Below are 27,603 nucleotides of genomic sequence, written 5' to 3' on the forward strand. Positions count from 1 at the left end.
GGAATTGGTTAACTTGGGGGAGGACGTGCGAGAGGCGCCGAGAGTTTGGAAATAAACTGGACTGTCAGAATAATTCATGGCCAATGAATCCAACACACCGTGTGTTACCAAGGGCTTTGAATGGCTGCTGACTGTGCGCCACATCATGTAAATGAGATTGCCTGGAAAATTCCACTCTCACTCATCTAAAGCCTTGTTGTCATTGCGCTGATCTCCTACGTTACCTCTTTGCTTCATAGACTCCATTATGTGATATGGTCGCTGGGGAGGGGGGGGTTGTTGGGTTTTTCTTTGCTTAATAATACACTGTTCTCTCTTGCACTGCAAGGTTAGGGATTAATGGCATTCTTCTCTACTCTTCACCTTCATGTCAATTTCAATCAAAGGTCTTCTCTGTATTGATAACGATTGGTTGAAATCCTCAGCCAATCACTGCCTTTAGGGAACAGGGTGGAATTAAAATTTACCGAGACCCAAAGCAAAAAAGAGCCCCTTATCCTTTCAGATTGGAGTTAAACTCTTGCTAGGCCGTATATAGGGTTGCCACCTTTTCTGGAATAAAATACTGGCCTTCCTATGTATTTGTCTTTTTTCCCTATTAATAACATTGGGATCAACAATAATTTTTACCGGCCAGGTGGCGACCCTAGCCGTATATCATCCCCAATGCAGCCACCGGGTCTGCTGGGTACAGTACAGCTTCATTCCTCTTTTCTGGGGGAACATCGACTTTAACCATTAGATTTTTTGCAAATAAATTCAGTCCCATGTCCGTGTCCTTCATGCTCATAGTACAGGTATAGTATCCGTTATCCAGAATGCTCGGGATTTTCCAGATAACTGATCTTTTTGTAATTTTGATCTTCGTATCAACTGAAAAATATTTTAAACATTAAATAAGCCCAATAGGCTGGTTTTGCTTCCAATAAGGAATCATTATATCTTGGTTGGGATCAAGTACAAGCTACTGTTTTATTTTTACAGAGAAATTATTTTTTAAAAATCTGGATTATTTAGATAAAATTGGGTCTATGGGAGTCATTCCGTAATGTGGGGCTTTCTGGATATCATTTTACGGATAACGGATGCTGCAGCATCTGGCCTTTTTTGCCTTTTTTAATGGATGAGTGAGCTGCCTTTCAGACTCTCTCCCTCTCTCTCTCTCTATTATATATATATTATATATATATATATATATATATATATATATATATATATATATACAGTAGAATCCCATACATCCCCTGATTTAAATATTTAAAAATATTTATTTAAATACATTGTTCTGGATTTTACACCATGTTTTATGGTCCCCTGAAAAACGTAAAATGGGGGTTCTAGTGTAAATATAAATATATATATATATGCAACATTCCAATAGAGAATTATTAGCATTTAAAGTTAATTGTAATTATATTTGCTGCTGAAATCTATACATTTCTGGCTCTTTATAATTCAAGCAGTTGAAATGCAGCAGAAGCCAGCTAATGAATAGACCTGGAGGAAAACTGACTCTTTCTGCAAACTGCCTTTCGCTGCTTGGCCGCAATGAATGAACAGAGCTTTAATGGTTTAAAAGGACGAGGGGCGGGCCCTTGTCCTTGAGTTGCCCTTGACGTCACCTCTTCTCTCCTTTCCCCAGCAATTGGTCCCAAGGAAATCATTAGTGGCAAGTGAGCATGCTCAGGGACTATATTTACTGGCTAGCAGGTGGTGAGCAATAGGGTTACCGAATTAGCCTGCAACTTAATCCCAAGATTTTGCTATTGAACTAAAAGCAGTCGAGCTAAAGCAGTTCAGTGTGCTTGTTGCTAAAGCAGTTCAGTGTGCTTGTTGCTAAAGCAGTTCAGTGTGCTTGTTCTTAGAACAGTTTAGTATACTTGTTGCTCTTGCAGCACTGCTGTGTGCATCCTTATGGGAAAAAAATGCTGGTTAATATCATAGGGTCTGACTAAAATGACCTCATACAGAACTGTCCTCACCTTTTATGCAACCATACCTGCACTCTATGTATTGTTCCACTACTTGTCTTTTTTTATTTTTAAATAGGGGACTTTGGCGAATCCTGCTTCCAACTCCCAGTCACACTCGAGGTAGCCATGCAGTCTTTTTTCTGTTTACCCAGCTGGCAACAATAGGCAATGGGGTGTTTAACTTGGGCGTGATGTCATGCAGAACAACCCTTTCACTGCCGGGGGGGGGAGAATATATATATTTATATATAGTAACATGATGTTATCCTTGTGTTCCTACATCCGCTATGGAGTATGGAAAGCTATGGAGCTGAACTCCCTATAGGGAAAACGTGACCTACATTTATCGTACAGCTCCAACTTTCTGCTCTCCTTGGCACCTTAGAGCTAAACAAGTCTCTTATTCAGCCTGGCTTGTGCCAGCTGGTGTCCTGCAAATCTGCTGGTCAGCACCCCCTTGGGACCTGGGACTGAGCATAGACGAGGGGGAGGGGTGCTGATGAATGGAGCGCGTGCCTCCATCCAACCACAGCCACATCCTACAGTTGTTCCCATTCAACAATAGGAAATTTCTTCCCTAAAGAATGAGCAATGCAGTGGGAAAATAAAGGGGAGGGGGCGATGAAGGTTCCTATTAACTCCTATAGAGAAGGGAAGTTTTTATAACGAGTGCGTAGGATGGAGTCAGGGGAAGGGAGATAGTGTGGTTAATGAAGGTGACCTAGCACAGGCCAATAAATAAGCCCATAGGCTGAATGGAAAGATGCCATACATGTATGGAACTTTTCGACAGTTCCTTTTATTTAGCCTGACCACTCGATCAATCAGGGTTGTGGTTCCTCTTCCCTTCACCTGATAATCCTCATCCACCAGGATTGCAGAATGGTTTAAAGTGCCCAAACCAATAGGCATGTCAGATGTTTTCAGTTGAAGCCTGCCTTGGATGGTCAGGGCCCCATGGTTTCAAGAATGTCTAGGTCTACATGTTCACCCCAAATCTTACCTAACTTACCTTCAAGTTGGGCTTTCTGATGTATCTAGGAGAGCAAATAGGCATTCTCTCCAAATGTCACCTAACTCAACCTCATCTAACTTACCTTCAAGTTGGGCTTTCAGGTGTATCTAGGAGAGCAAATAGGCATTCTCCCAAATGTCACCTAACTCAACCTCATCTAACTTACCTTCAAGTTGGGCTTTCAGATGTATCTAGGAGAGTAAATAGGCATTCTACCAAAATGTCACCTAACTCAACCTCATCTAACTTACCTTCAAGTTGGGCTTTCAGGTGTATCTAGGAGAGCAAATAGGCATTCTCCCAAAATGTCACCTAACTCAACCTCATCTAACTTACCTTCAAGTTGGGCTTTCAGATGTATCAAGGAGAGATAATAAGCATTCTACCAAATGTCACCTAACTCAACCTCATCTAACTTACCTTCAAGTTGGGCTTTCAGGTGTATCTAGGAGAGCAAATAGGCATTCTCCCCAATGTTTGGGGTCTGGGCGCCCCCCCCCACAAGGAAGTGTGGCGTGGCTCTCCATATTTGTTCAGCAGTTACACAAGCACGCACGTACTATAAGTGCACTCATGCATAGCTATACAAAACAGGCTACAACCAGCACTGATTTCTGTTGTTTTCACTGGGAGAAATCTGTGCCCCCCCCGCACCATAGCCCTAACAGGCTCCCCACCCTACTCATTCCATGAACTAGATAAGTATACAAAGCTATCATGTAAATGTTGGCTATAGGTGCTTTTGTTTCCCTGAGGCATGACAGCAATGGGAATGCTTGACTTCAAGCTTTGAAGGTTTGGCTAGTACAGCAGTCGGCAAAATATTTAAACCCCCTCCTTCCCACCTGGTACAGAGCCTGGGGATTTATTTAGTATAAAGACCAGCATGAGGCTCTGGCACCAAGCAAGTGTGGGCACCTGTGCGTCACAAAGAACCTTGTTGTTCTGCATATCTGTACTGAGAAATGCCAAGCCATATTTTGTGCCATAGTAGAAGTCAACCTTTCATAACAACCCACAAGCCCTCTGTGCCGTCACAGAGCCTTCTTTATTTCTGCTAGCGTAGGATCTGATGAAAGGCCAGTGTTCGGCCGTGTGAGTCACACTCTCCACAAAAGAGCACCGTGTAGCAAGGGCAGGGGGCCTGAGTCACGCCTGATGTGCTTTCTGGGTAAACAGGGTCAGTTTTGCCAAATATCATGAGCAAGGTGTAGGGTTTGTCCCTCAATGTCCAGAATAAAGAAAAAAATATACTTTTTGTTTGGTTAAACTGCCTCGGTTCCTTTTATATGCCATTCTGTTTGGGGTAGGGATCGGCTGATTTTTAACCCATTCCTTGTATATTCAAGACTAACTACCTTAAAGGAGAAGGAAAGGCTAAAACTAAGTAAGCTTTATCAGAAAGGTCTATATAAATACACCAGCAAACCCTCAAAGTAATGCTGCTCTGAATCCTCTGTCAAAAGAAACACTGCATTTCTTTTCTTGTATTGTGTACTCATGGGATTCTGTATCAGACTTCCTGTTTTCAGCTTAAACCTCCAGGGTTTGGGCTTGAGCATGCTCAGTTTGCTCCTCTCTCCCCCTTCCTTTTCCCCCTCCCTCCTCCCCTCCCTGCTGTAATCTGAACTGAGAGCTATGAGTGAACAGGGAGAGACTCAGGAAGAAAGTGATGTCATACCAAGCTAATATGGCAGCTGCTATCCTAAACAAACAGAGAGAGCTTCTAGGGCTGTTTACTCAAGTATGGTAAAGCATTCTGCAGAATAAATACAGTGTTATAGCCTGCACTATTGTGACTAATCTATTGGCAATAAACTGTCTTGGTAGCTTTCCTTCTCCTTTAAGGACAATAATATCACTTTAATATTCATCAGTGGGGCTGCAAGCTATAGGCACCCTGGAGATGTCCCTCGGATCCCATAGGAGGTGCCATCGGTTTTTGGGGGTCAGTAATCCATTGATATTTTTGTGGCAGTGTAACCATGCCACGTTTTTAAGTGAGAATATACTTGGAAAAGCGAGAAAGATATTAGAAAACATAAAAAATATCTATGCACAACACTTTTCATTTTCCAGTGAACTTCTCCTTTAAAGGTTCCTGTAGGGCAAGTTTAGGCAACCTTTGTATTTACAGGCTGCAGCATCACCCCCTACCTAGGCATGTGGGGGTGGAATCAGCATACTTATGTGATTGGCTGGCTAGGACAGGCTCCCACTTACTGCTATAAAAACTCACTTTATCATCTTTATAAAAACGGCATTTTCCATATCTTTCATCGCAGTTGAAGATATGAATGAATGTATCAGTAATTCTGTTTGAGTTAATCATTAGAAGCCTGGCATTGTGTTTATTGGCCTTTACTCTCCTCGAGCTCCTTACGTTCAGCAAACATATTGGTGTTTTCATGGGATGGCAAACAATAGGCACTGGCAATAAATCTTTGGGCTGATACGTTGTCACCCTGTAAATCTCTACAATGGTTTGTTCTTTCTTTCAGATCGTCTATTTTACAGCCACTTTCCCATATGTGGTTCTGCTTATTCTCCTTGTCCGAGGTGCCATGTTACCAGGGGCTGTTGAAGGCATCATTTACTATCTGAAACCTGACTGGTCAAAGCTTGGGAGCGCCCAGGTACGAATCCATTACACTCATAGGGACGTCGTTTTTTCACGGTATAAATGCGCCATACCTATAGCGCTGATCTCATCTAATTGTTGAGAGAGTGGGCCTTTAAAATCATATCTCTTTGGAGGCCCCATCTGACACTATCATGGGTTATGGTTAACATAGAGTAACATATAGAGTACGATACTCTATCTCGTAAACATGGATTAATTCAAGCAGGTGCATCCCTACCAGTTAAGTGTAACCAGACAGGTGGGACTTAAAGGAAAACTGAATCTAACAAAGAATTAACTACCATCAGTAGAAGCCCAAGGACACTACAGCACTTCAGCAGAGATCTGGGGTCCCAAAAAATTCCTAGTAGCAGCCCAGAGCACACTGAGCATGTGCAGAGTCTGTGACACTCCAAACATGTATGAATAATTATCAAAAAAATCTAGTATCTCAAAGTCTATAACAATCAATGTTTATTAAGCGCTCACATTAAAAAATTACATTCTGACCCATTGGGAACCCATTTAGACGAGTTCGATGTAATTTTTTAATATGAGTGTTTAATAAACATTGCTTTTTATGGACTTTGAGATACAGAATTTTTTATTAATTATTAGTCTATAGTGCCTTGGGGTTTGGGACAAGATCCCATTGGTACTCGAGTGCCCATTAGATGGCATACAAACTCCTAGCCCTGTTAATATTTTGGACACTCCAAACTTGGCCAAACAAGATCAGAAGATGCGGCCAACCATGCAAGAATGGCTAATCGCTGTTATAGGGCAGTAGGACCTCTGGCCTAGTACAGTAATATATCAGCAGTGACTGGCCCACCGGGATACCAGTAAAACTCCCGGTGGGCCCAGGTGTCAGTGGGTCTCTTGCTTCTAACCATTTGGCCTATTTCATGGTCATTCCCTATTTCGTTATGAGAACAAAGAGGCTTAATGATGGAAGAATATAGTATAATATGTGGAGAAAAGAGACTAGGAGAATAAAGAGGTTGAGTGAGGAGAGGAGATATAGTAGTTTGATAAGTGGGCCCTCAGCCTAAGGTTTTCTGGTGGGCCCCTGGCATCCCAGTCCAACTCTGTACTGTATATCAGTATTTTAAACCCTATTCCATTTTAGGGTTTAGTACTCCTTATCTGTTGGAATAGATTTTCCTGGTGGGCTTCAAATCTGTTTGTTCCTGCTAGGTGTGGATTGATGCCGGCACGCAGATTTTCTTTTCCTACGCTATTGGACTTGGAGCTCTGACCGCTCTGGGCAGCTACAATCGCTTCAACAATGACTGCTACAAGTAAGTTGTTTCTCCCCTGTATGTATTCCAGCTCATGCACAATCCCATGCAGTGTTTGGTTCCTTACACGTAAATGACGCCCTGCGGTTTACTTCTTCTAGACCAGTGAGGTCATATCAATAATCTGCACTTTACATTCGGCCTTTTTTTCCTCGCAGAACAGGAAAACATAACATAGCACAAAGAAATTTATTCAAACGGCTGCCAAGTGTAAGCAGGACAGGGATAAACAGAACTCCTGTTTTAGCTCAGGACGGCTCCTTCCAAGAGAGGGTTGTTTGTCCTATGTCTTAAGGAGAATGCCAAAAGCCTGGCCTAATGAAGGAGGAGAGGCTCCTAGGGAGGATGTGTTCCCCTCTGAACCCTTATTGGATGGTAAAGGCAGGCCCTCTTCTCTCATTTGCACGGAAATAATATTGTTGGTCCCTTTCAGCATTTAAACTGCTAATTGCTGGGCAACTATCCTTAGCAACCAAGGAGAAGAAAGGCAGAAGAGTAAGAGACATGTTTCAAAAGCATGCAAAAAAAAAGACCAACTGCAGAGTTGTTTTCAAATAGGTCATCCGTGACCACTTTCCACTTCGTGTGCTCATAAGCTCTTCTGCTCTTGGGGATGCTGGAAGTTATAGTATTTCTTTGTCCTAGAAGGGTTGGATGTGTCCCTCCCTGGGGTTTGTATGGTCCCTGTCTGTTTTAAAGCATCATAGTTTAATCTAAAACAATCCTCAATCATCTTCGAGTGTTGAGAATGGGTCTCCAACTTGCCAGCATCTCCAACTTCCCGGCATCTATGGTTGTCATTTTGCAGCCGGCTCAGATTGGAGAGGTTGGTGATCCCTTGCTAGAAGGGAAGCCTTATATGTTTATTAGGTGGCTGGAGAAAACAAATACCTTGACACGTGTTTGTGCATCATATGATCTAGATCTCTCAGCCTCTACCTATTTGTAGAGCAACTCTGCTTGTGCCTAGTATTTTATACAGTCAGATTTATGGCTGGCTGGGTGCAGCTGCTGTAAGGGACACCCCAGCTGTTATGCCCCATGCAGATCATGAATTACACCCCACTCCTAGGATAGTGTCCGTGCATACCAGGCGGAATTGTTCAATGGCATGGTCACACACTCTGCCTGCAGCCTGGGCTCACCAAACATAAGCTCTCCTCTTGTTCTGTCATTCTTCTGCACCAAAGCAGCTTAAAGGAGAACTGAACCCTAAAAATGAATATGGCTAAAAATTCCATCTTTTATATGCTGAACTTTTTGCACCAGCCTAAAGTTTCAGCTTGTCAATAGCAGCAATGATCCAGGACTTCAAACTTGTCACAGGGGGTCACCATCTTGGAAAGTGTCTGTGACACAGTAGGCTCTGAGCAGCTGTTGAGAAGCTAAGCTTAGGGGTCGTCACTAATTATCCAGCAGAAAATGAGGTTGGTCTGTAATATAGGCTGATGCTACAGTGCTGATTATTAAATTCTGATGCTAAATGCACTGGTTTCTGTGCTGCCATGTAGTAATTATCTGTATTAATTACTAATCAGCCTTATATTGTGACATTTCTATCCTATGTGTACTGTATATTGTGAGTGGGTCCCTAAGCTCAGTAAGTGACAGCAGCACAGAGCATGTGCATTGAATCAACAGAAAAGAAGATGGGGAGCTACTGGGGCATCTTTGGAGGTGCAGATCTTTACTGCTAAAGGGCTGTGGTTGCCTTGGGCTGGTACAGAAGCACAAAACATAATGTACAACATTTCTAGCTACTTCTTTAGTTAGGCTTTAGTTCTCCTTTAACCCAAAGCAACAGGTGGATCTGAGTGCCTGCAGCATATGGACAGGTCTTCTTGGCAACCTCCTGCCAAGAAAACCTGTGCATCTGCTCCCCATACGTCGGATCTGAGTGCGCTTCTACAGGAAAGGGGGCTCACTGGCTAATGCTGTAACTGCCAGTTGTCTTGGTCAGTCGCATGGACTCTACATGTAGAAAAACAAGTGGCACCTTTGTGCAGAGGAGCTGTATTTTAGCAGGGGCAACTACTCCTGGTGTGATTGGCAGTGCCCTCAGTAATAAGGGCACTAATAACGGAGCGTCTGTCAGTGTGATTAGTTCATCCCTGGGACCTGCTGCCATTTGTGGAAATGCCCAGAGTATGTCTAGCTATGTGTTCTAGGTTTTGCCTACAACTGATATATGCTGAGCTGAATGTGTACAATAAACAACCTCTCTCTTTCTCTCTGTGCAGGGATGCCTTTATACTCGCAGTTATTAACAGTGGGACCAGCTTCTTTGCAGGATTTGTGGTTTTTTCCATCCTTGGCTTCATGGCAAATGAACAAGGGGTGGATATTTCAAAAGTGGCGGAGTCAGGTAGGCGCCTCCTAAACATAGTCATAGCCCTAGAGCCCAGTGTGAGCCATTACATTATGCTGTTAGATGGGGAAAAAAATATATAGCATTGTATATCTGTTGTGAGACTTACTACCTTTACATGACCGTTAAATCTCTTACTTGCAGGGCCAGGTTTGGCTTTCATTGCATATCCACGAGCCGTGAGTTTGATGCCCGTGGCACCACTTTGGTCTGCTCTGTTCTTCTTCATGCTGCTACTTCTGGGCTTGGATAGCCAGGTATGTCTATGTTTGACTAGTGGGGTGGAGATTCTATTGACAGCTCCCTAAAAGCTCATTCCATTGAATGGAAACATATTCTAAACGTGACCTAGCTAGGTGTGGCGTATCACCAACATACTGGCAGGAGAAGATCATATCACAGTTTCTGAGCCCATAAAACATTTTTGTTTTCTGATTACAGTTTGTTGGTGTGGAAGGGCTCATCACCGCCATCTTGGATCTGCTTCCAGCCCGCTATTATTTCCGCTTTCAGCGAGAGATCGCTGTGGCCATTTGCTGTGCTATTATGTTCCTCATTGACCTGTCGATGCTGACGGAGGTAAGGTCCAGAATTATGTTAAGGTGGGGGTCCCCAAATGTTCATGGGTGGTGCAGAATAAGGGTTGTGATTGGCCATTTGGTAGACCCTATGTGGACTGGCAACCTACATGAGGCTCTGTTTGGCAAAACAGTATATCACATAAACCTCAGAGTCATGCACCCTGCAGCCTACAGCTTTTATATGCTCACGGAACTCCTATATTACAGCTAGGGGTGCATTTTTAATGCATTTCTTTCTTTCTTTTCCCCACTAGGGTGGAATGTATGTCTTCCAGCTCTTTGATTACTATTCTGCTAGCGGGATGACCCTCTTGTGGCAGACTTTCTGGCAGTGCGTGGTGGTTTCTTGGGTTTATGGTAAGTAACACAGTTTTTGAAGTGGAAATAAGACACACACTCATCTACATCAACCTTTTATTCTAATGCAGCACCCTTTGGCCAGCAGTTGAACGTCTGTAAAGGTGGCCATACACGGAGAGAACCGCTCGTTTGGCGATGTCGCCAAACGAGTGGATCTCTCCACAAAATGCCCACCTTCAGGTGCGCAATATCGGGCTGATCCGATCGTGGGCCCTAGGGCCCAATGATCGGATCCTAATGGTGGCTTTACGGGCGACCGCATTAACGAACAGATGCGGCCGCGATCCGACGGGATTTTTAGTCCCATCCGATCGAAATCTGGCCGACTTTCGGCCAGATCTCGATCGTGGAAGCCCGTCGGGGGCCCCATACATGGGGTCCCCGACGGGCTTCCACGGTCTGCTCGGTCTGTTGTCAGCTTTTATCGGCCCGTGTATTTTTTTTTTTAGATGGGGTCAGTGACAGTTGAAAGCTGGAAAGAGTCAGAAGGCAAATCATTTAAAAACTATAAAAAAGAAAAAATGAAGACCATTTGAAAACTTGCCTAGAATTAGCCATTCTATAACCTACTAAAAGTTAACTTAAAGGTGAACCACCACTTTTAGGGCAGATTCGAGCGACTAATCTCCCCGAACCGCCTCCCGCTGGCTAAAATCGAAATCTTCGGCAGGATGGCACTCGGAGCACTTTGTTTTCTGAAGTCGCCCGAAGTTTCCTTGTGAGGCAACTTCGGACGACTTCGGAAAAAGAAGCGCACCGATTGCCACCCCGCCGGTGATTTACATTCTAGCCGGCGGGAGGCAGTTCGGGGAGATTAGTCGCCCCGAAGAGGAGGAGATTTGTCGCTGGGTGTCTAATCTCCCCGAATCTGAGCGTGTGTCTCTGCCCTAACGTTTTCTCCCTGTTTATTATAGAGTGAAGTCATTTGCAGCCATTGGCTTTAATCCAGAGCATGCGCTCAGGGACAGCAACCAAATCAGAGTCTTAATATAGCCCTGTCCTTGGGATTTGCTGACATGGTACATAAAAAGGTGGCACTTTAGCCAAAGGAGAATTAATCTTGTTAACAGTACAATGTAAAGGAGCTGCAAGGTTTCCTATCAATAAAGACACTTCAAAGTCAGGCCTTTTGCCAGTGGATTTTCCAGCATTCAGGGCAGTAGAGCAAGAGACAACCATATAAATTTCAGCATTTAATTGACAAGCTGCTAATGTTCAGCCTCTTCTACAGTAAGGCATTACAGTGACATTAATATTATGATGTATTTGATGTTCATACAGGTGCTGACAGGTTTATGGATGACATTGCACGCATGATTGGGTATCGTCCATTCCCCTGGATGAAGTGGTGCTGGTCTTTCATCACCCCAATTGTCTGTTTAGTAAGTCATCTGCCTTCTTTCTCTCTTAAAGAGGTGGTTCATCTTTAAGTTACCCCCTTACCCTACATAGACCCCCTCCCTCCTCCCCCCAGCCTAAGTGTTACCCTGGGCAATTGCCCTAACGTTTTACTTACCCCTCGGTACAGATTCAGGCATCGGGAGTTCACAGGCGCCATCTTTGGAATGAGACTAGCGCTTCGGCAATTTTCGTGAGTTTCGGCGCATGCGCAGTTGTCGCAAGACAGAAAATTGCTCCAACTGCGCATGCGCCGACACGCCGGTCTCATTCCAACGATTACTGAAGCGGCTGAAGATGGCGCACGTGAACTTCGATGTCTGAATCTGCACAGAGGGGTAAGTAAAACGTTAGGGGCATTTGCCCGGGGTAACACTTAGGCTGGAGGGGTCTATCTAGGGTAGGGGGGGTAGGGGTTTTTTAACTTTAGGGTTGAATTCTCCTTTAATGTGCTACCACCATATCTGCTTCCTTGGCGTTGTGGCATTTATGCAGTATAACAGAAAAAGGGGTCCCGAACCTTTAAACTAAAGCCCACTGGGCAGGATGAGCCCTACAGCTGCCAGTGTTGTTTGACAGGCATACAAGATGCCGGAATATTATAGTGATATCATTTTTTGGCAGCAATAGATGTAAATACTAAATATAGCCTTTACTGTTGGCAGGTGCCAGTGTATCAAATGGATTCTGTTCTAATGTACAACTGCCGTTGTCAGTAAGTTATAAAATGACTAACTCATCAACTTTCTCCTGTCCAGGCCATATTTCTGTTCAACCTCATCAACTATAAGCCTCTAACGTACAACAACAGCTACACGTACCCCTGGTGGGGGGAAGCCATTGGCTGGGGCTTTGCCTTGTCTTCCATGCTTTGTGTTCCTGTTACCTTCTTGTATAAAATCTCACGTGCCAAGGGATCATTGAGAGAGGTAAATGGGAAGAATGCTTTTTCCAAAAATTGGCTTTTTTTTGTACACAAACAGTGTTTTATGGGCAGTATTTGAAGTATTTAGTAATCTGTAGTAGCATAGGTGATGTAGGCAATGCAGGATGGACAGCATAGTCTTGGATGATGAGCTACCTCCTGCAGAAATAGGGTGTTTAGATATCATAAACAGTATTAAATGTTGCCATTGGGGATAATAGAATGGCAGCTCCAACCCCTCTAGACAAGACTCTTTGGTTTTATGCCCTACCTTTGTAACATTTGGTTAAGGCTCCCCTTTAACCCTCAAATAAAGTTACAGACACATTAGAGCTGGGGTCCCCAACCTTTTTTAACCATGAGCTACATTCAAATATAAGAAAGAGTTGGGGAGCAACACAAACATTAAAAAAAGTTCCTGTTATGCCAAGTAAGGGCTGTGATTGGGTATTGTAGCTCCTATGTGGACTGGCAGCCTACAGGAGACTCTGGCAGTATATCTTGCCTCCAAGCCTGGAATTTGAAAATAAGCACCTGCTTTGAGGCAGGTGTTGGGAGCAACAGCCAAGGGGTTGGTGAGCAACATGTTGCTCACAAGCTATTGGTTGGGGATCACTACATTAGAGTAATATAAAAATAGTCACCAACTAGTCGACAGTTACCCCAGCACCCTCTGCCCCATAGTTTAGACCCGAATCATTTTCCATATACCTTTGCTCATCAGCAAAGTCCATGGTCATCCTATGGCCTCTGCAGTGTGACAGTTGCATGACTGTTTATGTTTGGCACTCTTTCACAGCGTTGGCAGCATCTGACGGAACCTATATGGGGAGCCCACCATTTGGAGTACATGGCGCCAGATACAGATGTCAAGAGCTTGACCACGTTAACCCCCGTGTCAGACAATAGGGTGATCATCTTTGAGAGCGTCATGTGAACGGAATCCCCCTTGTGAACACACAAGCCAGCCGCAGCCATGAGATCTTACTCTCAACCAAGACGACTTTAATCACCTTGAGCACCAGGACTTGCTCTGCCGAATTCCATCTCATCTTCTGGTTCTGCTGAAGCCTTCTTGGCCACAGTCCCAACCCCCCAAAATGTGAATTCACAACCAAAAAAAAAACAACTTGTGACTCTTTTCCTTTTCCGTATTGATGCAGTTTAGTTAAAGCAAAGAGCCCACCATTCTGTAAGGTGCAATCTGGCAGGAGAGTGGCATTTAAATGAGGAGCCGTAAGCAAAATCTGACATCACAACAAGCTTATTTCTCTGATTTATACCGTTGTCGTTTTTTTAATTCCCATCGATTCAAACCTGCAGGATTTTATGTACATCCCACTGCTTAACAGCCATTGACCAATGGGATTATAGCCTTGATTTTATCATGGAAACAGTGTCCCTAATGTATTGAGCCATTTTAACCTTACAGTTAATAACCTGGAATTTGCGAAGTACTTCCTACTATCAATCCATTAACTAAAAGGCATTTATGCTCCTTAGGGATGTAAGGAAGGGCTGGAGTTGAACTGAAGAAGGCAGAAGCATAAGGGTGTTCTATCTTACTGGAAAGATATCAGGGTTCTGTAGCAGTTACCCTCCGGTTGTCACCCAGCAGCAGGGGCCAACCCATTCACATCCAGTTGTATAATTGTAACTTCAATAGAAATGTGGGCTCTTCTGAGCATGTTTGCAATTTGCAATAGTTATTCTTATCATTGTATATTTTATTGTATGAGCAGTTAGCTACGTAATATCATGAATGAGTAAACTGAGTGCCCCCTGTTGTTTGGCCTAGGAAGAATGACTTTATCTTATTTTAGAGATTCAGGAAGCATCTCTTGACTCTTTCAGCCCGTGTTTAAGACAAAACTATTTGGCCTGTCTTTTTAATCGATAAAATCTTGGGTAGAGAGGTGACGGACCAGGAGGAAAGACCTGGGGCTTTTATCAGCTATAAAGCACTGATAGAGTCACAATAATAGTCTAGTGTTTGTCTGGAAGATTCCTAGTCATTTTCCATAATATGCAACGGATAAATTGAGTTAATGCACTGCTGCTTTAAGCTTATTGCATCCAACACAAAGCAGGTAGATCCAAGCAACTCAACTTCAGCCTTCAGATTACAGCTAATAGGTCAAGGATTAGAGATCGTACTGCTAGAGAAAGACAAATCCCCCGACGAAGGGCTCGCGCATCGCTGCAACGCTAGTGATTGTGTGCCATTGTGTGCCAGAGTTTACTTGCGGTTCCATCTTGTCGTGCCATCTGACTGCCAACACTGGTTGCTTGTCTTCTAACCAAGGTTGAATTGCGCCATACAACCCGAATTTGCACTTTTATTTGTTAGAGGATACGGTATGGTGGCTATGGACGTTGACTGTACACGTGTAGAAGACCTGCCGCCCGTGTTAACAAGCATGTGCACCTATTAACAACTCCTCTTCCTGGTATGTGTCACTGCTGCTACAGCTGTCAATGTGAAAATGAGCCATTTGCTTCAAGAGACAATGATGTATATCAGTAGAACAGTTATTCTCACCCACATTTATTCAATTTGACTACTGAGAGTCTTTCAGAGAATTCTGTACAACACACTGGATCGAAAACCCGTTCCAGACATTGCCACCTTGTCTACTACAAATCCAGATTGACATTCCTCTCTCTGCATCTTTGTTTTTTTTTTTTTTTGAAGTTCAAAACAAATAGAAGCTTCTTGCCAAAATCCTGATATAAACCAGCAATGCAATGCAATCACATAGGCAGGGGTTGTACATATAGTTTTGCCTTCCACTTTCAGCAGCTAAAGGGATTTGAGAAGGTCGGAAAGGCTTTTTGTTTTTTTTAACATGCAGATTTCTAATATTGTTTCTTGCTCTCTAGCTCTCTTTCGCTATATATATATATATATATATATATATATATATATATATATATATATATATATATATATATATGTATATATATATCTATATATATATATATATATATATATATATATATAATATATATATAAATATATATATATATTGTTTGCTGCAGTGTACAAGCTGTACAGAGATAATAATGTTATTTATAGGAAAAAAGCTATATTTTGTATGAAGGGCTCAGCAGTATTCTCCATATCCGGTTGTGGGGCAATGGTTGGAGGAAGGTGATCATTTTGAAAACCCCAAAGGCTTATTGGACTTCCTCAGAGAAAGATTTTTCCCCCATTAGATAAAAATAAGGGGCACATTAGACATAAATCATGCAGGGCTCGAAAAAGTAGCAGTATCCAACATTTGTACACAGGGGCCCTTTAAAAATGCCCTTGAATATTACATTTTCCAACAGAGCATTGGTCGATTGAAGACGTTTCATTAATATATATATTAATGAAACACGTCTTCAATCAATCAATATATATATATATTTTTATATGTGTATACATGCATATATATATTGTATATTATTTTATTGTATAAGACTGCTTTCTAGTGGACCAACCAGCATACGTATATATTGAAATGCACCAAAGAAATGCATTGCAATGGGAATTGTATTATGTACCTTGATTACAGAACGAAGAGATATTAATTAAAACAACATACGGTGGTCGGTCCAGTAAAAGTCGCCTTATAAAAGCCCGTTTTAATTTGAATTAGGTAAAGGCCAAGCAGAAAAAGTGCCTATGTTTTCATGCAAAAAGCTTTTATATTATGATGTCAGCGACGCTTTTAAATATTTCTGATTGATCAGAAAGGGCATGCACAAGATAATTGAATTTATTTCCTTGAATGTTTGTACATCACATACACATATATATAAATATAGTATAGCTGCTTTTGGTATTAACAGCAGAACAACAACTGTCCCAAACCAACAGTGGCTATAATAAACCTTGGCTAATGATTGCCTAAAAATAACCTTCTTAAAGGTGGCCATACACGGGCCGATAAAAGCTGCAGACAGACCGAGTCGGCAGCTTATTGGCCCGTGAATGGGGCCCTCCGACGGGCTTCCCTGATCGATATCTGGCCAAAAGTCGGCCAGATGTCGATCGGACGGGACTAAAAATCCCGTCGGATCGCGGCCGCATCTGTTCGTTGATGCATCCCGCAATCCGACCGCCCGTTACTCATCGTTAGGATCCATTAGTTGGGCCCTAGGGACTGCGATTGGATCAGCCCAATATTGCCCACCTCAAGGTGGGCATATTGACGAGAGATCCGCTCGTTTGGCTGGCCACCTTAATTCAGTCACTGGTTAATCAACTTGAGTGAACCTTTTGGTGATCAGTTCACTTTTATGCCTTTACTTAAAAGAATCCCACCCAGGCCTTCCATGGCTGTTAGCTGATAAGAGGTTTCCTCACTGCTTGTAGGTAACATCTCAAGGAACTGCTTTTCATGCTCTGCTCTTGCCCTATGGGACTTGAGAAGATAAAATGTATTATACTATCCCCCATATGTAATAAAAGATACTAAGTTTGCACAGGAGCAGTAACCCATAGCAACCAATAAAATGCTTTCTTTTAAACAGGTGACCAGTAAATGCTAGCTGCTGATTGGTTGCTGTGGGTTACTGCTCCTGGGTCAACTTAGCGCCTTTCATTACATACCCCCCTATGTATTTTATGTTCTGTATATTATTCTGTATGTTATTTTTTTTTGAGGATTGCTGCTTTTCCTTGATTTCCTGTATCGTTGTAAATAAGTTTTTAATTTTTGCTTACTCGCCATAGTGCCGTTTTTTGTATCTTGTTGAAGCCGTAGGAATAATTCGATGGCTATGCATAGACCTCAGGTAATGACCGTTGGCGGTGGGATAACGACCCAGTTCTGATTTCAGTCCAGGTATTTCATAGGACTGGTTCCTCGCTGGCATGTAGTAAGTGAGCCTAGTTATCTTCAGACCTGGCCTGTGTCAGACAAGTAGTACAAGTAGTAGTAGTCTTGTAGTATAAGAGCTGACGGTGGCATACTTGCTGCCATTGAACTACCTGTTTTAATTCGTGTAAGAGAGGGCAATGGAGGTTCTTTGGCTGGGCCTAGTCCAGGCCTTTTGTAGATAAGCCATTTGTGGAGTGGAGGATCAAACAAATGTTTTGTTTTTAGAAATCGATTATGTTCGTTACTATCCAGTTTACTTTTCAACTCATTTCAGAATGTCGTCAGTTGTCCATCTTCCATCTACATGCTCTTTCTACCCTGCCTGCTCAACTGGCGTCTTGATCATGGACACAACAGCAAATATTAAGGTCCGACTTTGACCTTTGCTGACTTCTACTTGTGGTTGGTCCTGGGGTCGTCTTCTCTCTAGAACACAGACAGGTCCATAAAACCCTAACAACGAGCAGGGGAATACATTTTCTCCAAGCCTAGTCTATGTTCTTGCAGCAACTTTCTTGGGAGGAATAGCATGTTTTATCTATACATACAACTGCAGATCAGTTTGGTACTTTAAGTGAGCCAATCATCGGAGGCTTGTTAGTAGAATCTTGTATGATATATAAGCTTCTAAGCAGTAACTAGACTTGTGCAGCTTTCTTTCCATACACATCAATGGACTTTGCCAAATATTCCATATGCAATAAATCTGCTGGCGAAGCCCCCCAGCATGAAATGGGGAGCCTTGGCTGAAAATTAGCCTTTCATTTGTCTACTTCTGGGTTCGTCTAGTTTATAATTAATCCTCCATTGTAATATATCTAGCCATGAGATTATGTTGTACTTCTACAGTCAAATAAATCGGCTAGCTACCCTGCTCTCCGACACTTAGTAATTAAAATCCCCCCCATCCACTCCCCATGTTGGATGCTTGGGAGTTCTGCACTTTTTACGGCTGCACTGGACCAGATTTAGTCAAGTGCTTGGTTAAAAGAGTCCTGACACCCCACATGGAAAGTATTAGCTTGTAAGGTGCCTTAGAATGTAGTTAACATATCCGTCGGCTATTGATCACTTCCAATGTCTCGAGCAGCCCATTGGGTCTCTCAATATGAAGCCATTACCATGGGATCCTAGCGGGGATCCATGCCAGTCTTCCTATAGGAACTTAGCAACATACCTCTGTACCATAACGCAGGAAGCTCCATGCTTTTGCACTGTGATCATCTGCTAAATGCACAACAAAATGGCAATAATAACAATAAAATACTTGATTTTTGGAAATGTTGTTTTTGATTTTCTTTTGTAAATTGCAATGAAATTGACCCTTTGTGGTGGTTCCCATACTGCAGTGATCCCCAACCAGTAGCTCATGAGCAACATGTTGTTCCCCAACCCATTGGATGTTGCTCTCAGTGGCCTCAAAGCAGGTGCTTGTTTTTGAATTCCAGGCTTGGAATCAAGTTTTAATTGCATAAACACTAAGTATACTGCCAAGTAGAGTCTCCTGTAGGCTGCCAGTTCACATAGGGGCTACCAAATGGGCAATCACAGCACTTATTTGGCACTGCAAGGGACTTTTTCATGCTTCTGTTGCTCCCCAACTCTTTTTACATTTGAATGTGGCTCACGAGTAAAAAAGGTCGGGGAACCCTGCCATACTGTGTCCTCTAAAAGGCTAAAAACGTAAAGATGAACAGCACCTTTAAAGAGGTCCTCGCCAATGGTTTGAACTAGGGATGCTCAGAATCCAGGTTTTTTTTTGAGATATGGCCAAATACCGAATATTTTCTTAAGAATTCAGCTGAAAATTAGCACAAGAAAATTATGGTGTGCCAGAAACTGGAGCAAAAATTGCAATTCCTTTAATCCCGTAACCTAAAGTAAAGGGTTCCGATTCAGTTTAGCCAGGCACTTGGATTCGGTTGTATCTAAATCGTGCTTAAAAAAGGCTTGGAATCGGCCAAACAGAATCTGGGATTCTGTACATCCATAGAACTGGCTCCTTGTCTGCCCGTACACTAATGGTTATAAAGAATATAAGGTTATGAAGCAGAGTTTCTCCCAAAGCTCTAACCATTTGACACAAAGCTCTTTCCCCTTTTGGCACTGTAAATTGGAAATGTTTCTAAATTATGGTTGCCACCTTTTCTGGGAAAAAATGGCCTTCCACCAGTTTTAGCTTCCCCCCCCACAATTAATAATAAATTGCGACCCTTTTCCAGACCATTTGGAGGTATAGAAATAGACTGAACCATTAAACTATAGGGCAGTGATCCCCAACCAGTGGCTCATGAGCAACATGTTGTTCACCAACCCCTTGGTTGTTGCTCCAGTGGCCTCAAAGCAGGGTCTTATTTTTGAATTTTAGGCTTGGAGGCAAGTTTTGGTTGCTCTGTTTGGTAGGTGTACTACCAAACAGAGGCTCCTGTAGGCTGCCCGATCACATAGGGGCTACCAAATAGCTAATCACAGCCCTTATTTTGCACCCCAGGAAAAATGTCATGCTTTGTTGCTCCCTGACTATTTTTTTACATCTGAATGTGATTTGCGGGTAACAAAGGTTGGGGACCCTTGGTTGATATCTTACTAAAAGGGCATGTTCTTATTTTTTCCCATATATATATCTATATATATATATATAGATATATATATATGTGTGTGTATTTAATATATATTATAAGAGATGCTCTGGATAACATCATTGTTAGGTGCATTTTTTACCTCTGTTAAATGTGATTCACAATTGGCTCCAGGGAAAATGTCTTGGGTTGCAGCAAGCAAGGCTCTTCTTTTGCCAGTTTAGGAAAAGCAGGATCAACGGGTCCAGGTCTGGACTGAGAATTAAAATAGTCCCTGGCATTTCAGGTACACAGAGGCCCAATCAGCCCACATAGAGGTAACCAGCTCCCACCAGCCCACTAGTGACTTTCTATGGGGCCTTATAGCAGCCCCTCTGGCATTTGCCAGAACCCACAGATTGCCAGTCCGGGCCTGAACGGGTCTCTGGAGTGAAAGGAGGAGGTGGGCCCTCCATTCCGTACTCCATTTAGAGTTGTGCAGCTGCCCAGCTATAGGCTGATAAGGCTGCAGGTGAGCAGCAAATAAAAGAGGCGTGGGATTACAATATTGCAGGGGGTTTGATGCTGGCAGAAGGTGAGCCTGGTGAGCTGCTATCAGTGGAGGGGAGAGTCACCAGAGCCAGAGTGTGGAAGTCGCCCTAAATGGTGAGAACTCCAAAAAGGAGAAGAGTCTTGAATGCATGAACTGTGTTCCTGTTCCCCCAAAAACTTCCATTTAGCTACCTTGTAGCTGCCCCTGTGCCCGGACATCTAGGGGCCCATTCACTAAGCTCGAGTGAAGGATTCGAATGAAAAATACTTCGAATTTCGAAGTATTTTTTGGGTACTTCGACCATCGAATGGGCTACTTCGACCTTCGACTACGACCTTCGACTTCGATTCGAACGTTTCGAACGAAAAATCGTTCGACTATTCGACCATTCGATAGTCGAAGTACTTTCCCTTTAAAAAAAACTTCGACCCCCTACTTCGGCAGATAAAACCTACCGAAGTCAATGTTAGCCTATGGGGAAGGTCCCCATAGGTTTGCTAACCTTTTTTTGATCGAAGGATTTTCCTTCGATCGTTGGATTAAAATCCTTCGATCGATCGAACGAACGAACGTTTAGCGCTAAATCCTTCGACTTCGATATTCGAAGTCGAAGGATTTCAATTCGAGGGTCGAATTTCGAAGTATTTTTAACTTCGAAATTCGACCCTTAATGAATCTGCCCCCTAATGTATACAGAATAGAAAAAAGGCAGTGCAATCTTGTTTTATTTACAGTAAGTGCTGCCTGTTGCCTCCTTAAGGCTCACACACACACACAGACACACACTACATTGTCGCAGGATGTGGCCGAAAATCAAAATACTCCTTTCCCTTTAATTTACTAGGAGGCTCTATGAGTTAACTGGCACTGCAAATGTAACCAATGTGTATGCTTAAGGGGCAAGTAACAGCATTTTGGTTGCTGTATATACTGTAGAGATGTGTCATGCTGTGGCCGTTGCATATATATATATATATATATATATATATATATATATATATATATATATATATATATATATATATATATATATATATATATATATATGGGCCAGAAAGGCACAATATTTACACTATGTTAAACGCTGATGCAGGGACCGCATTTCTCCTGCCCCCTCTGTGGTTCAGCCATCAAAACAGTTGCATGTAATGGAAAAGAAGGGAAAGTGTGTATTTTTTTTCAGTGGTTGGCATTTAGGGAAACCGTCCACAGCCCTCGCTGCAACAGAGGCTCCCTTGTCATTCTCCGTAAACGATCTGCCCGATGGAACCCCCAGTGACCCATTTTATCCTCCAAAATATCCAAAGTCTCTAGAGCAAATAATGAATAACCCGACTCTGTCCATATGTTGAACTAGAACTCCCGGGAACACCAGGGTTTCTGAGAGTTGTATTTCAGCACATGGGGGGGGGTATACCTATTATATAATATTTTTTTGTTTGTTTCTAGATTTCTAGCATGGCCTGTTTTTTTAAAGATTCTCTCTACGAATCAACAAATGAGGATATCATGAAATTCTGCATTGCCGGAGCTCCTCGAAGGCTGGGGACAACAGCTGGGGCCCTCCAGCAAGTGCTTTTCAGTATAATTTGGAATGGGAGGCATACAAATCTTGGTAAATCTGTTTTCTTTATTCCAATACAGCTCTAATAATGCACAGAGAATATTACCCCTGGGGTACATGGATATGAAGGCACTAAAGGACCAACATAAGTGGCATCACATGTTCTTTAGAGGCCTCCTATCCCTGTGTAATATCCTCAGTCCCCCTGTAATATCCTAAGTCCCCCTGTAATCATTCTCAGTCCCCCTGTTATCATTCTCAGTCCCCCTGTAATCATTCTCAGTCCCCCTGTAATATCCTCAGTCCCCCTGTAATATCCTCAGTCCCCATGTAATATCCTTAGTCCCCCTGTAATATCCTCAGTCCTCCTGTAATCATTCTCAGTCCCCCTGTAATATCCTCAGTCCCCCTGTAATATCCTCAGTCCCCCTGTAATCATTCTCAGTCCCCCTGTAATATCCTCAGCCCCCCCTGTAATATCCTGAGTCCCCCTGTAATCATTCTCAGTCTCTCTGTAATATCCTCAGCCCCCCTGTAATATCCTCAGTCCCCCTGTAATCATTCTCAGTCCCTCTGTAATATCCTCAATCCCCCTGTAATCATTCTCAGTCCCTCTATAATATCCTCAGCCCCCCTGTAATATCCTCAGTCCCTCTGTAATATCCTCAGTCCCCCTGTAATCATTCTCAGTCTATCTGTAATATCCTCAGCCCCCCTGTAATATCCTCAGTCCCCCTGTAATATCCTCAGTCCCCCTGTAATATCCTCAGTCCCCCTGTAATCATTCTCAGTCTCTCTGTAATGTCCTCAGCCCCCCTGTAATATCCTCAGTCCCCCTGTAATCATTCTCAGTCCCTCTGTAATATCCTCAGCCCCCTGTAATCATTCTCAGTCCCTCTGTAATATCCTCAGCCCCCTGTAATATCCTCAGTCCCCCTGTAATCATTCTCAGTCCCCCTGTGATATCCTCAGTCCCCCTGTAATCATTCTCAGTCCCTCTGTAATATCCTCAGCCCCCCTGTAATATCCTCAGTCCCCCTGTAATCATTCTCAGTCCCCCTGTAATATCCTCAGTCCCCCTGTAATCATTCTCAGTCCCCCTGTAATATCCTCAGTCCCCCTGTAATATCCTCAGTCCCCCTGTAATATCCTCAGTCCCCCTGTAATATCCTCAGTCCCCCTGTAATCATTCTCAGTCCCCCTGTGATATCCTCAGTCCCCCTGTAATCATTCTCAGTCCCTCTGTAATATCCTCAGCCCCCCTGTAATATCCTCAGTCCCCCTGTAATCATTCTCAGTCCCCCTGTAATATCCTCAGTCCCCCTGTAATCATTCTCAGTCCCCCTGTAATATCCTCAGTCCCCCTGTAATATCCTCAGTCCCCCTGTAATATCCTCAGTCCCCCTGTAATATCCTCAGTCCTCCTGTAATCATTCTCAGTCCCCCTGTAATATCCTCAGTCCCCCTGTAATATCCTCAGTCCCCCTGTAATATCCTCAGTCCCCCTGTAATATCCTCAGTCCCCCTGTAATATCCTCAGTCCCCCTGTAATCATTCTCAGTCCCCCTGTAATATCCTCAGTCCCCCTGTAATATCCTCAGTCCCCCTGTAATATCCTCAGTCCTCCTGTAATCATTCTCAGTCCCCCTGTAATATCCTCAGTCCCCCTGTAATCATTCTCAGTCCCCCTGTAATATCCTCAGTCCCCCTGTAATATCTTCAGTCCCCCTGTAATCATTCTCAGTCCCTCTGTAATATCCTCAGTCCCCCTGTAATATCCTCAGTCCCCCTGTAATATCCTCAGTCCTCCTGTAATCATTCTCAGTCCCCCTGTAATATCCTCAGTCCCCCTGTAATATCCTCAGTCGCCCTGTAATCATTCTCAGTCCCCCTGTAATCATTCTCAGTCCCCCTGTAATCATTCTCAGTCCCCCTGTAATACCCTCAGTCCCCCTGAGGGTTTCGGATCCCATCCCTGTATAACATATTGTTTCATAATTCAAATAAAGGGGTGGTTCTCCTTTCAGTTAACTTATAGTTTGTTATAGAATGGCCATATCTCAGCAACATTTATTCAGGTCCTCTCCTATTCATATTCCTGTCTCTTATTTAAATACATGCATGGATGGTTACTAGGGTAATTTGGACCCTAGCAACAAGATTTCTGAAACTGCAAACTGGAGAGCTGCTGAATAAAAAGCTAAATAACTGGAAAACCACAAATAATAAAACATGTAAACCAATTGCAAATTGGCTCAGAATATCACTCTCTACATCATACTAAAAGTTAATTTAAAGGTGAACAACACCTTTTAAACTTGAATCCCTTCCCAGTAGGTCTAACCAGGCATGGCCAGTACTCATGTACTGTATGAAATCGCTCTGTAGTCACAAGACTTCAGCATCTGCCCAGAGAAGGGGTCGCAGACACAGGGACAGAAATAGGCAAGTGAGTCACATAGTAACCTATGAGCATGTGTGACCCCTCTGTAATGTATACTCCAAGCTGTGAGAGTCACACCCTGATAATCACATGAAGTTGTTCTAATGTGTGTATCATACAGTATGTGCTCCTATTCCCAGATCCTAGAGGACACTCGGAGCTGCCACTCACACACTACGAGTGACAACTTTCGAATTCTGTGCAAGTCTATAAATGGGAGTAACTGTCTGTCTATATGAGCAGTCACAAGTAATTTACAGGTCAAATATTTGAATTAAGGCTAAGGTCAGGGCAAGTTTTTCATAACAGCCCTGATGAGAATAAAGGCTTCGTTTTCCAAGAGCTTCTGCAGCAGCTGCAGCAATTGGAATGGGTATGCTGTCATTAAAGGGGTTGTTCACCTTTGAATTAACTCTTAGTATGATGTAGAGAGTGATATTCGGAGACAATTTGCAATTGGTTTTCGTTTTTTATTATTTGTGGTTTTTGAGTTATTTTGCTTTTTATTCAGCTGCTCTCCACTTTGCAATTTCAGCAATCTTTTTGCTAGAATCTAAATTACCCTAGTAACCCCGCACTGATATTAAAAATAAACTGGAATATGAATTGGAGAGGCCTGAATAGAAAGAGGGGTAATAAAAAAGTAGCAATAACAATAAATGTGTAGCCTTACAGAGTATTTGGTTTTTAGATGGGGTCAGTGACCCCATCTAAACAGTTAACAGTGACAATTAACTATATTGTATTTTTATACTGGCATTATAGATAGTTCTTTATATTTAAATGTGTTTCCTGGTAATTGTAAGTGTCAGAAGAATGCTTATATTATATGGTATCTTTACAGAGCTTCCTTACCCTCTTCCTTTTTATAAAGTTATTATTATAAAGCTAAAATCCCCCATCAGTTCAGGGTTAACAGACTGAAACGGGACTTACCTTTAATTTAACATGTTATAGAATGGCCAATTCCAAGCAACGTTTCCATTGGTTTTCATAATTTATTTTTTGTAGTTTTTTCATTATATGCCTTTTTTTCTGACTCTTTCCAGCTTTCAAATGGGGGTCACTGACCCCATCTAAAAACAAATGCTCTGTAAGGCTACAAATGTATTATTGCTACTTTTTATAACTCCTCTTTCTATTCCATATTCCAGTCCCTTATTTAAATCAATCCAAGGTTGCTCGGGTAAATTGGCCCCTAGCAACCAGATTGCTGAAATTGCAAATTGGAGAGCTGCTGAATAAAAAGCTAAATAACGCAAAAAACACAAATAATAAAAATAGATTGCAGATCTCTACATCATACTAAAAGTTAATTTAGAGGTGAACAACCCATTTAAGGGGAAATTTACCTACTCAAAGGCATATAATTTTTTAAATACAACCCCACAAATAAAATGTACGTTTCGTGTTCACCTTTCTCGTGTTTTTCCAGGGGCAGCTCATTCAATGTTCTGTGTATGTACTGGATGGTCATCATCCCCTTTAATAGGTTTATTAATGGACTGACACAAGGTGTTTGTTATTGTTGCTGAGACACAACTCTGGGAGGCAAACGGAGTCTTCGTTTTGCTCCTTGTTCGTATAACTGTAGTCTAAGCGGCCAACTTGGACATTGCCTCCCTGGAGAATCTTATAAACATGTTTTGAAAATAAAGTATGAAATATTTCAGATAGTAGTTTGTTACATCAGCAATGTGTATCCTGCCAAAGCCTCTGTTGATATTCTTGCCCCGGGGATGGGATGCACTGACCTTTGTGTGTCCGCTGAACTGAATGTACAGTGTTGTGTTACTCCTCATAGAACAGCAGAGTATCTGTCTTGGTTACTCACTGCCCCCTGACTGACCGCTGGCTGGGAAGCCAAAAACACTTGGGCACGGCTGGATTCCACAGTGTGATGAAACCCATCATTGCTCAGTAAACAAGAAGAATACTTCTGCATTATAGAGATGATTTATTTAAAGGACAAGTAAATACAGCTCTGCTCTCTACCAAGTGAGAACCAAGCGCAGACTGGCAATCTGTGGGTTCTGGCTAATGGAAGAGGGGCTGCTGTAAGTTGCCATAGACAGTCACTATTTATTGGGCTGGTGGGGGCTGCTTGGGCCTCTGTGTGGGCTGTTTAGGCCTCTGCGTGGGCTGTTTAGGCCTCTGCGTGGGCTTTTTGGGCCTCTGCGTGGGCTGTTTGGGCCACTGCTCGGGCTTTTTGGGCCACTGTTTTGGCCTCTGTGTGGGCTTTTTGGGCCTCTGCGTGGGCTGTTTGGGCTTCTGCGTGGGCATCTGTGTGGGCTTCTGCGTGGGCGTCTGTGTGGGCTGTTTGGGCCTCTGCATGGGCTGTTTGGGCCTCTGCGTGGGCTGTTTGGGCCTCTGCGTGGGCGTCTGTGTGGGCTTCTGTGTGGGCGTCTGTTTGGGCTGTTTGGGCCTCTGCGTGTAGGGTTGCCACCCGGCCGGTATTTTACCGGCCTGGCCGGGCCAAGGCAGTTGCCGGTAATTTGTAATACCCTTTATAAAAAGCCCTCGGCCTGCCCCCATTTGCGCAGAACTTACCTTTTTTGTAGTGTTCTTGACATCGCCCGCGATGTTGCTCAGCCCCATTTTGCGTCACACTGCATAGCCCTGCCCCTTTTTGCATCATGGACCGCCTCCTTTTTGTACCTGCCCCCCACCGGCCGGTGCGTGGGTTGTTTGGGCTTCTGCATGGGCTGTTTGGGCCTCTGCCTGGGCTGTTTGGGCCTCTGTGTACCTAAAATACCTTGCAGATACTAAGGTTGTTTTTAGGTCTGGTGCCAGTGTCGGACTGAAGAGGCTCTGCCCACCAGGGATACTACCTCAGGGGCCCCCATTTCAGTCATGTCCAGGTGTGGTACTCAAAGCCCACCCCCTCAACTGTACCTTTTCCTTATTGCTACAATTGGGTGGGGCTTGGAAGGAGTGGCACAAGATTTCAGCAGGAAACAGGCCTGGCCCGGTGGGATACTGGGAATAAACCCGATGGGCCTTTGCCTCGTGGGCCCCCGCAGTCCAGACCCAGCAGCAGATTTCTACAGGGAGGGACCCACCA

General features: G+C 43.3%; 1 protein-coding gene across 3 annotated transcripts in view; it reads left to right on the top strand.

Annotated features, from left to right (window-relative positions):
* The window catches only part of slc6a8.L (solute carrier family 6 member 8 L homeolog), a 38,992-nt gene extending 23,748 nt beyond the window's left edge, over positions 1–15,244 (top strand). For all 3 annotated transcript variants that reach the window (XM_041573212.1, XM_041573210.1, XM_041573211.1), the window contains exons 5-13: positions 5,490–5,624; positions 6,812–6,915; positions 9,156–9,280; positions 9,428–9,540; positions 9,725–9,862; positions 10,119–10,221; positions 11,506–11,606; positions 12,381–12,551; positions 13,347–15,244. In XM_041573212.1, coding sequence (XP_041429146.1) covers positions 5,490–5,624; positions 6,812–6,915; positions 9,156–9,280; positions 9,428–9,540; positions 9,725–9,862; positions 10,119–10,221; positions 11,506–11,606; positions 12,381–12,551; positions 13,347–13,484 — 1,128 coding nt within the window. In that variant the 3' untranslated portion in view covers positions 13,485–15,244. The remainder of the gene's footprint in view (positions 1–5,489; positions 5,625–6,811; positions 6,916–9,155; positions 9,281–9,427; positions 9,541–9,724; positions 9,863–10,118; positions 10,222–11,505; positions 11,607–12,380; positions 12,552–13,346) is intronic.
* Positions 15,245–27,603: the final 12,359 nt, after the last annotated feature.

This window comes from Xenopus laevis, chromosome 8L (genome assembly GCF_017654675.1).
Source record: "Xenopus laevis strain J_2021 chromosome 8L, Xenopus_laevis_v10.1, whole genome shotgun sequence".
NCBI lineage: Eukaryota > Metazoa > Chordata > Amphibia > Anura > Pipidae > Xenopus > Xenopus laevis.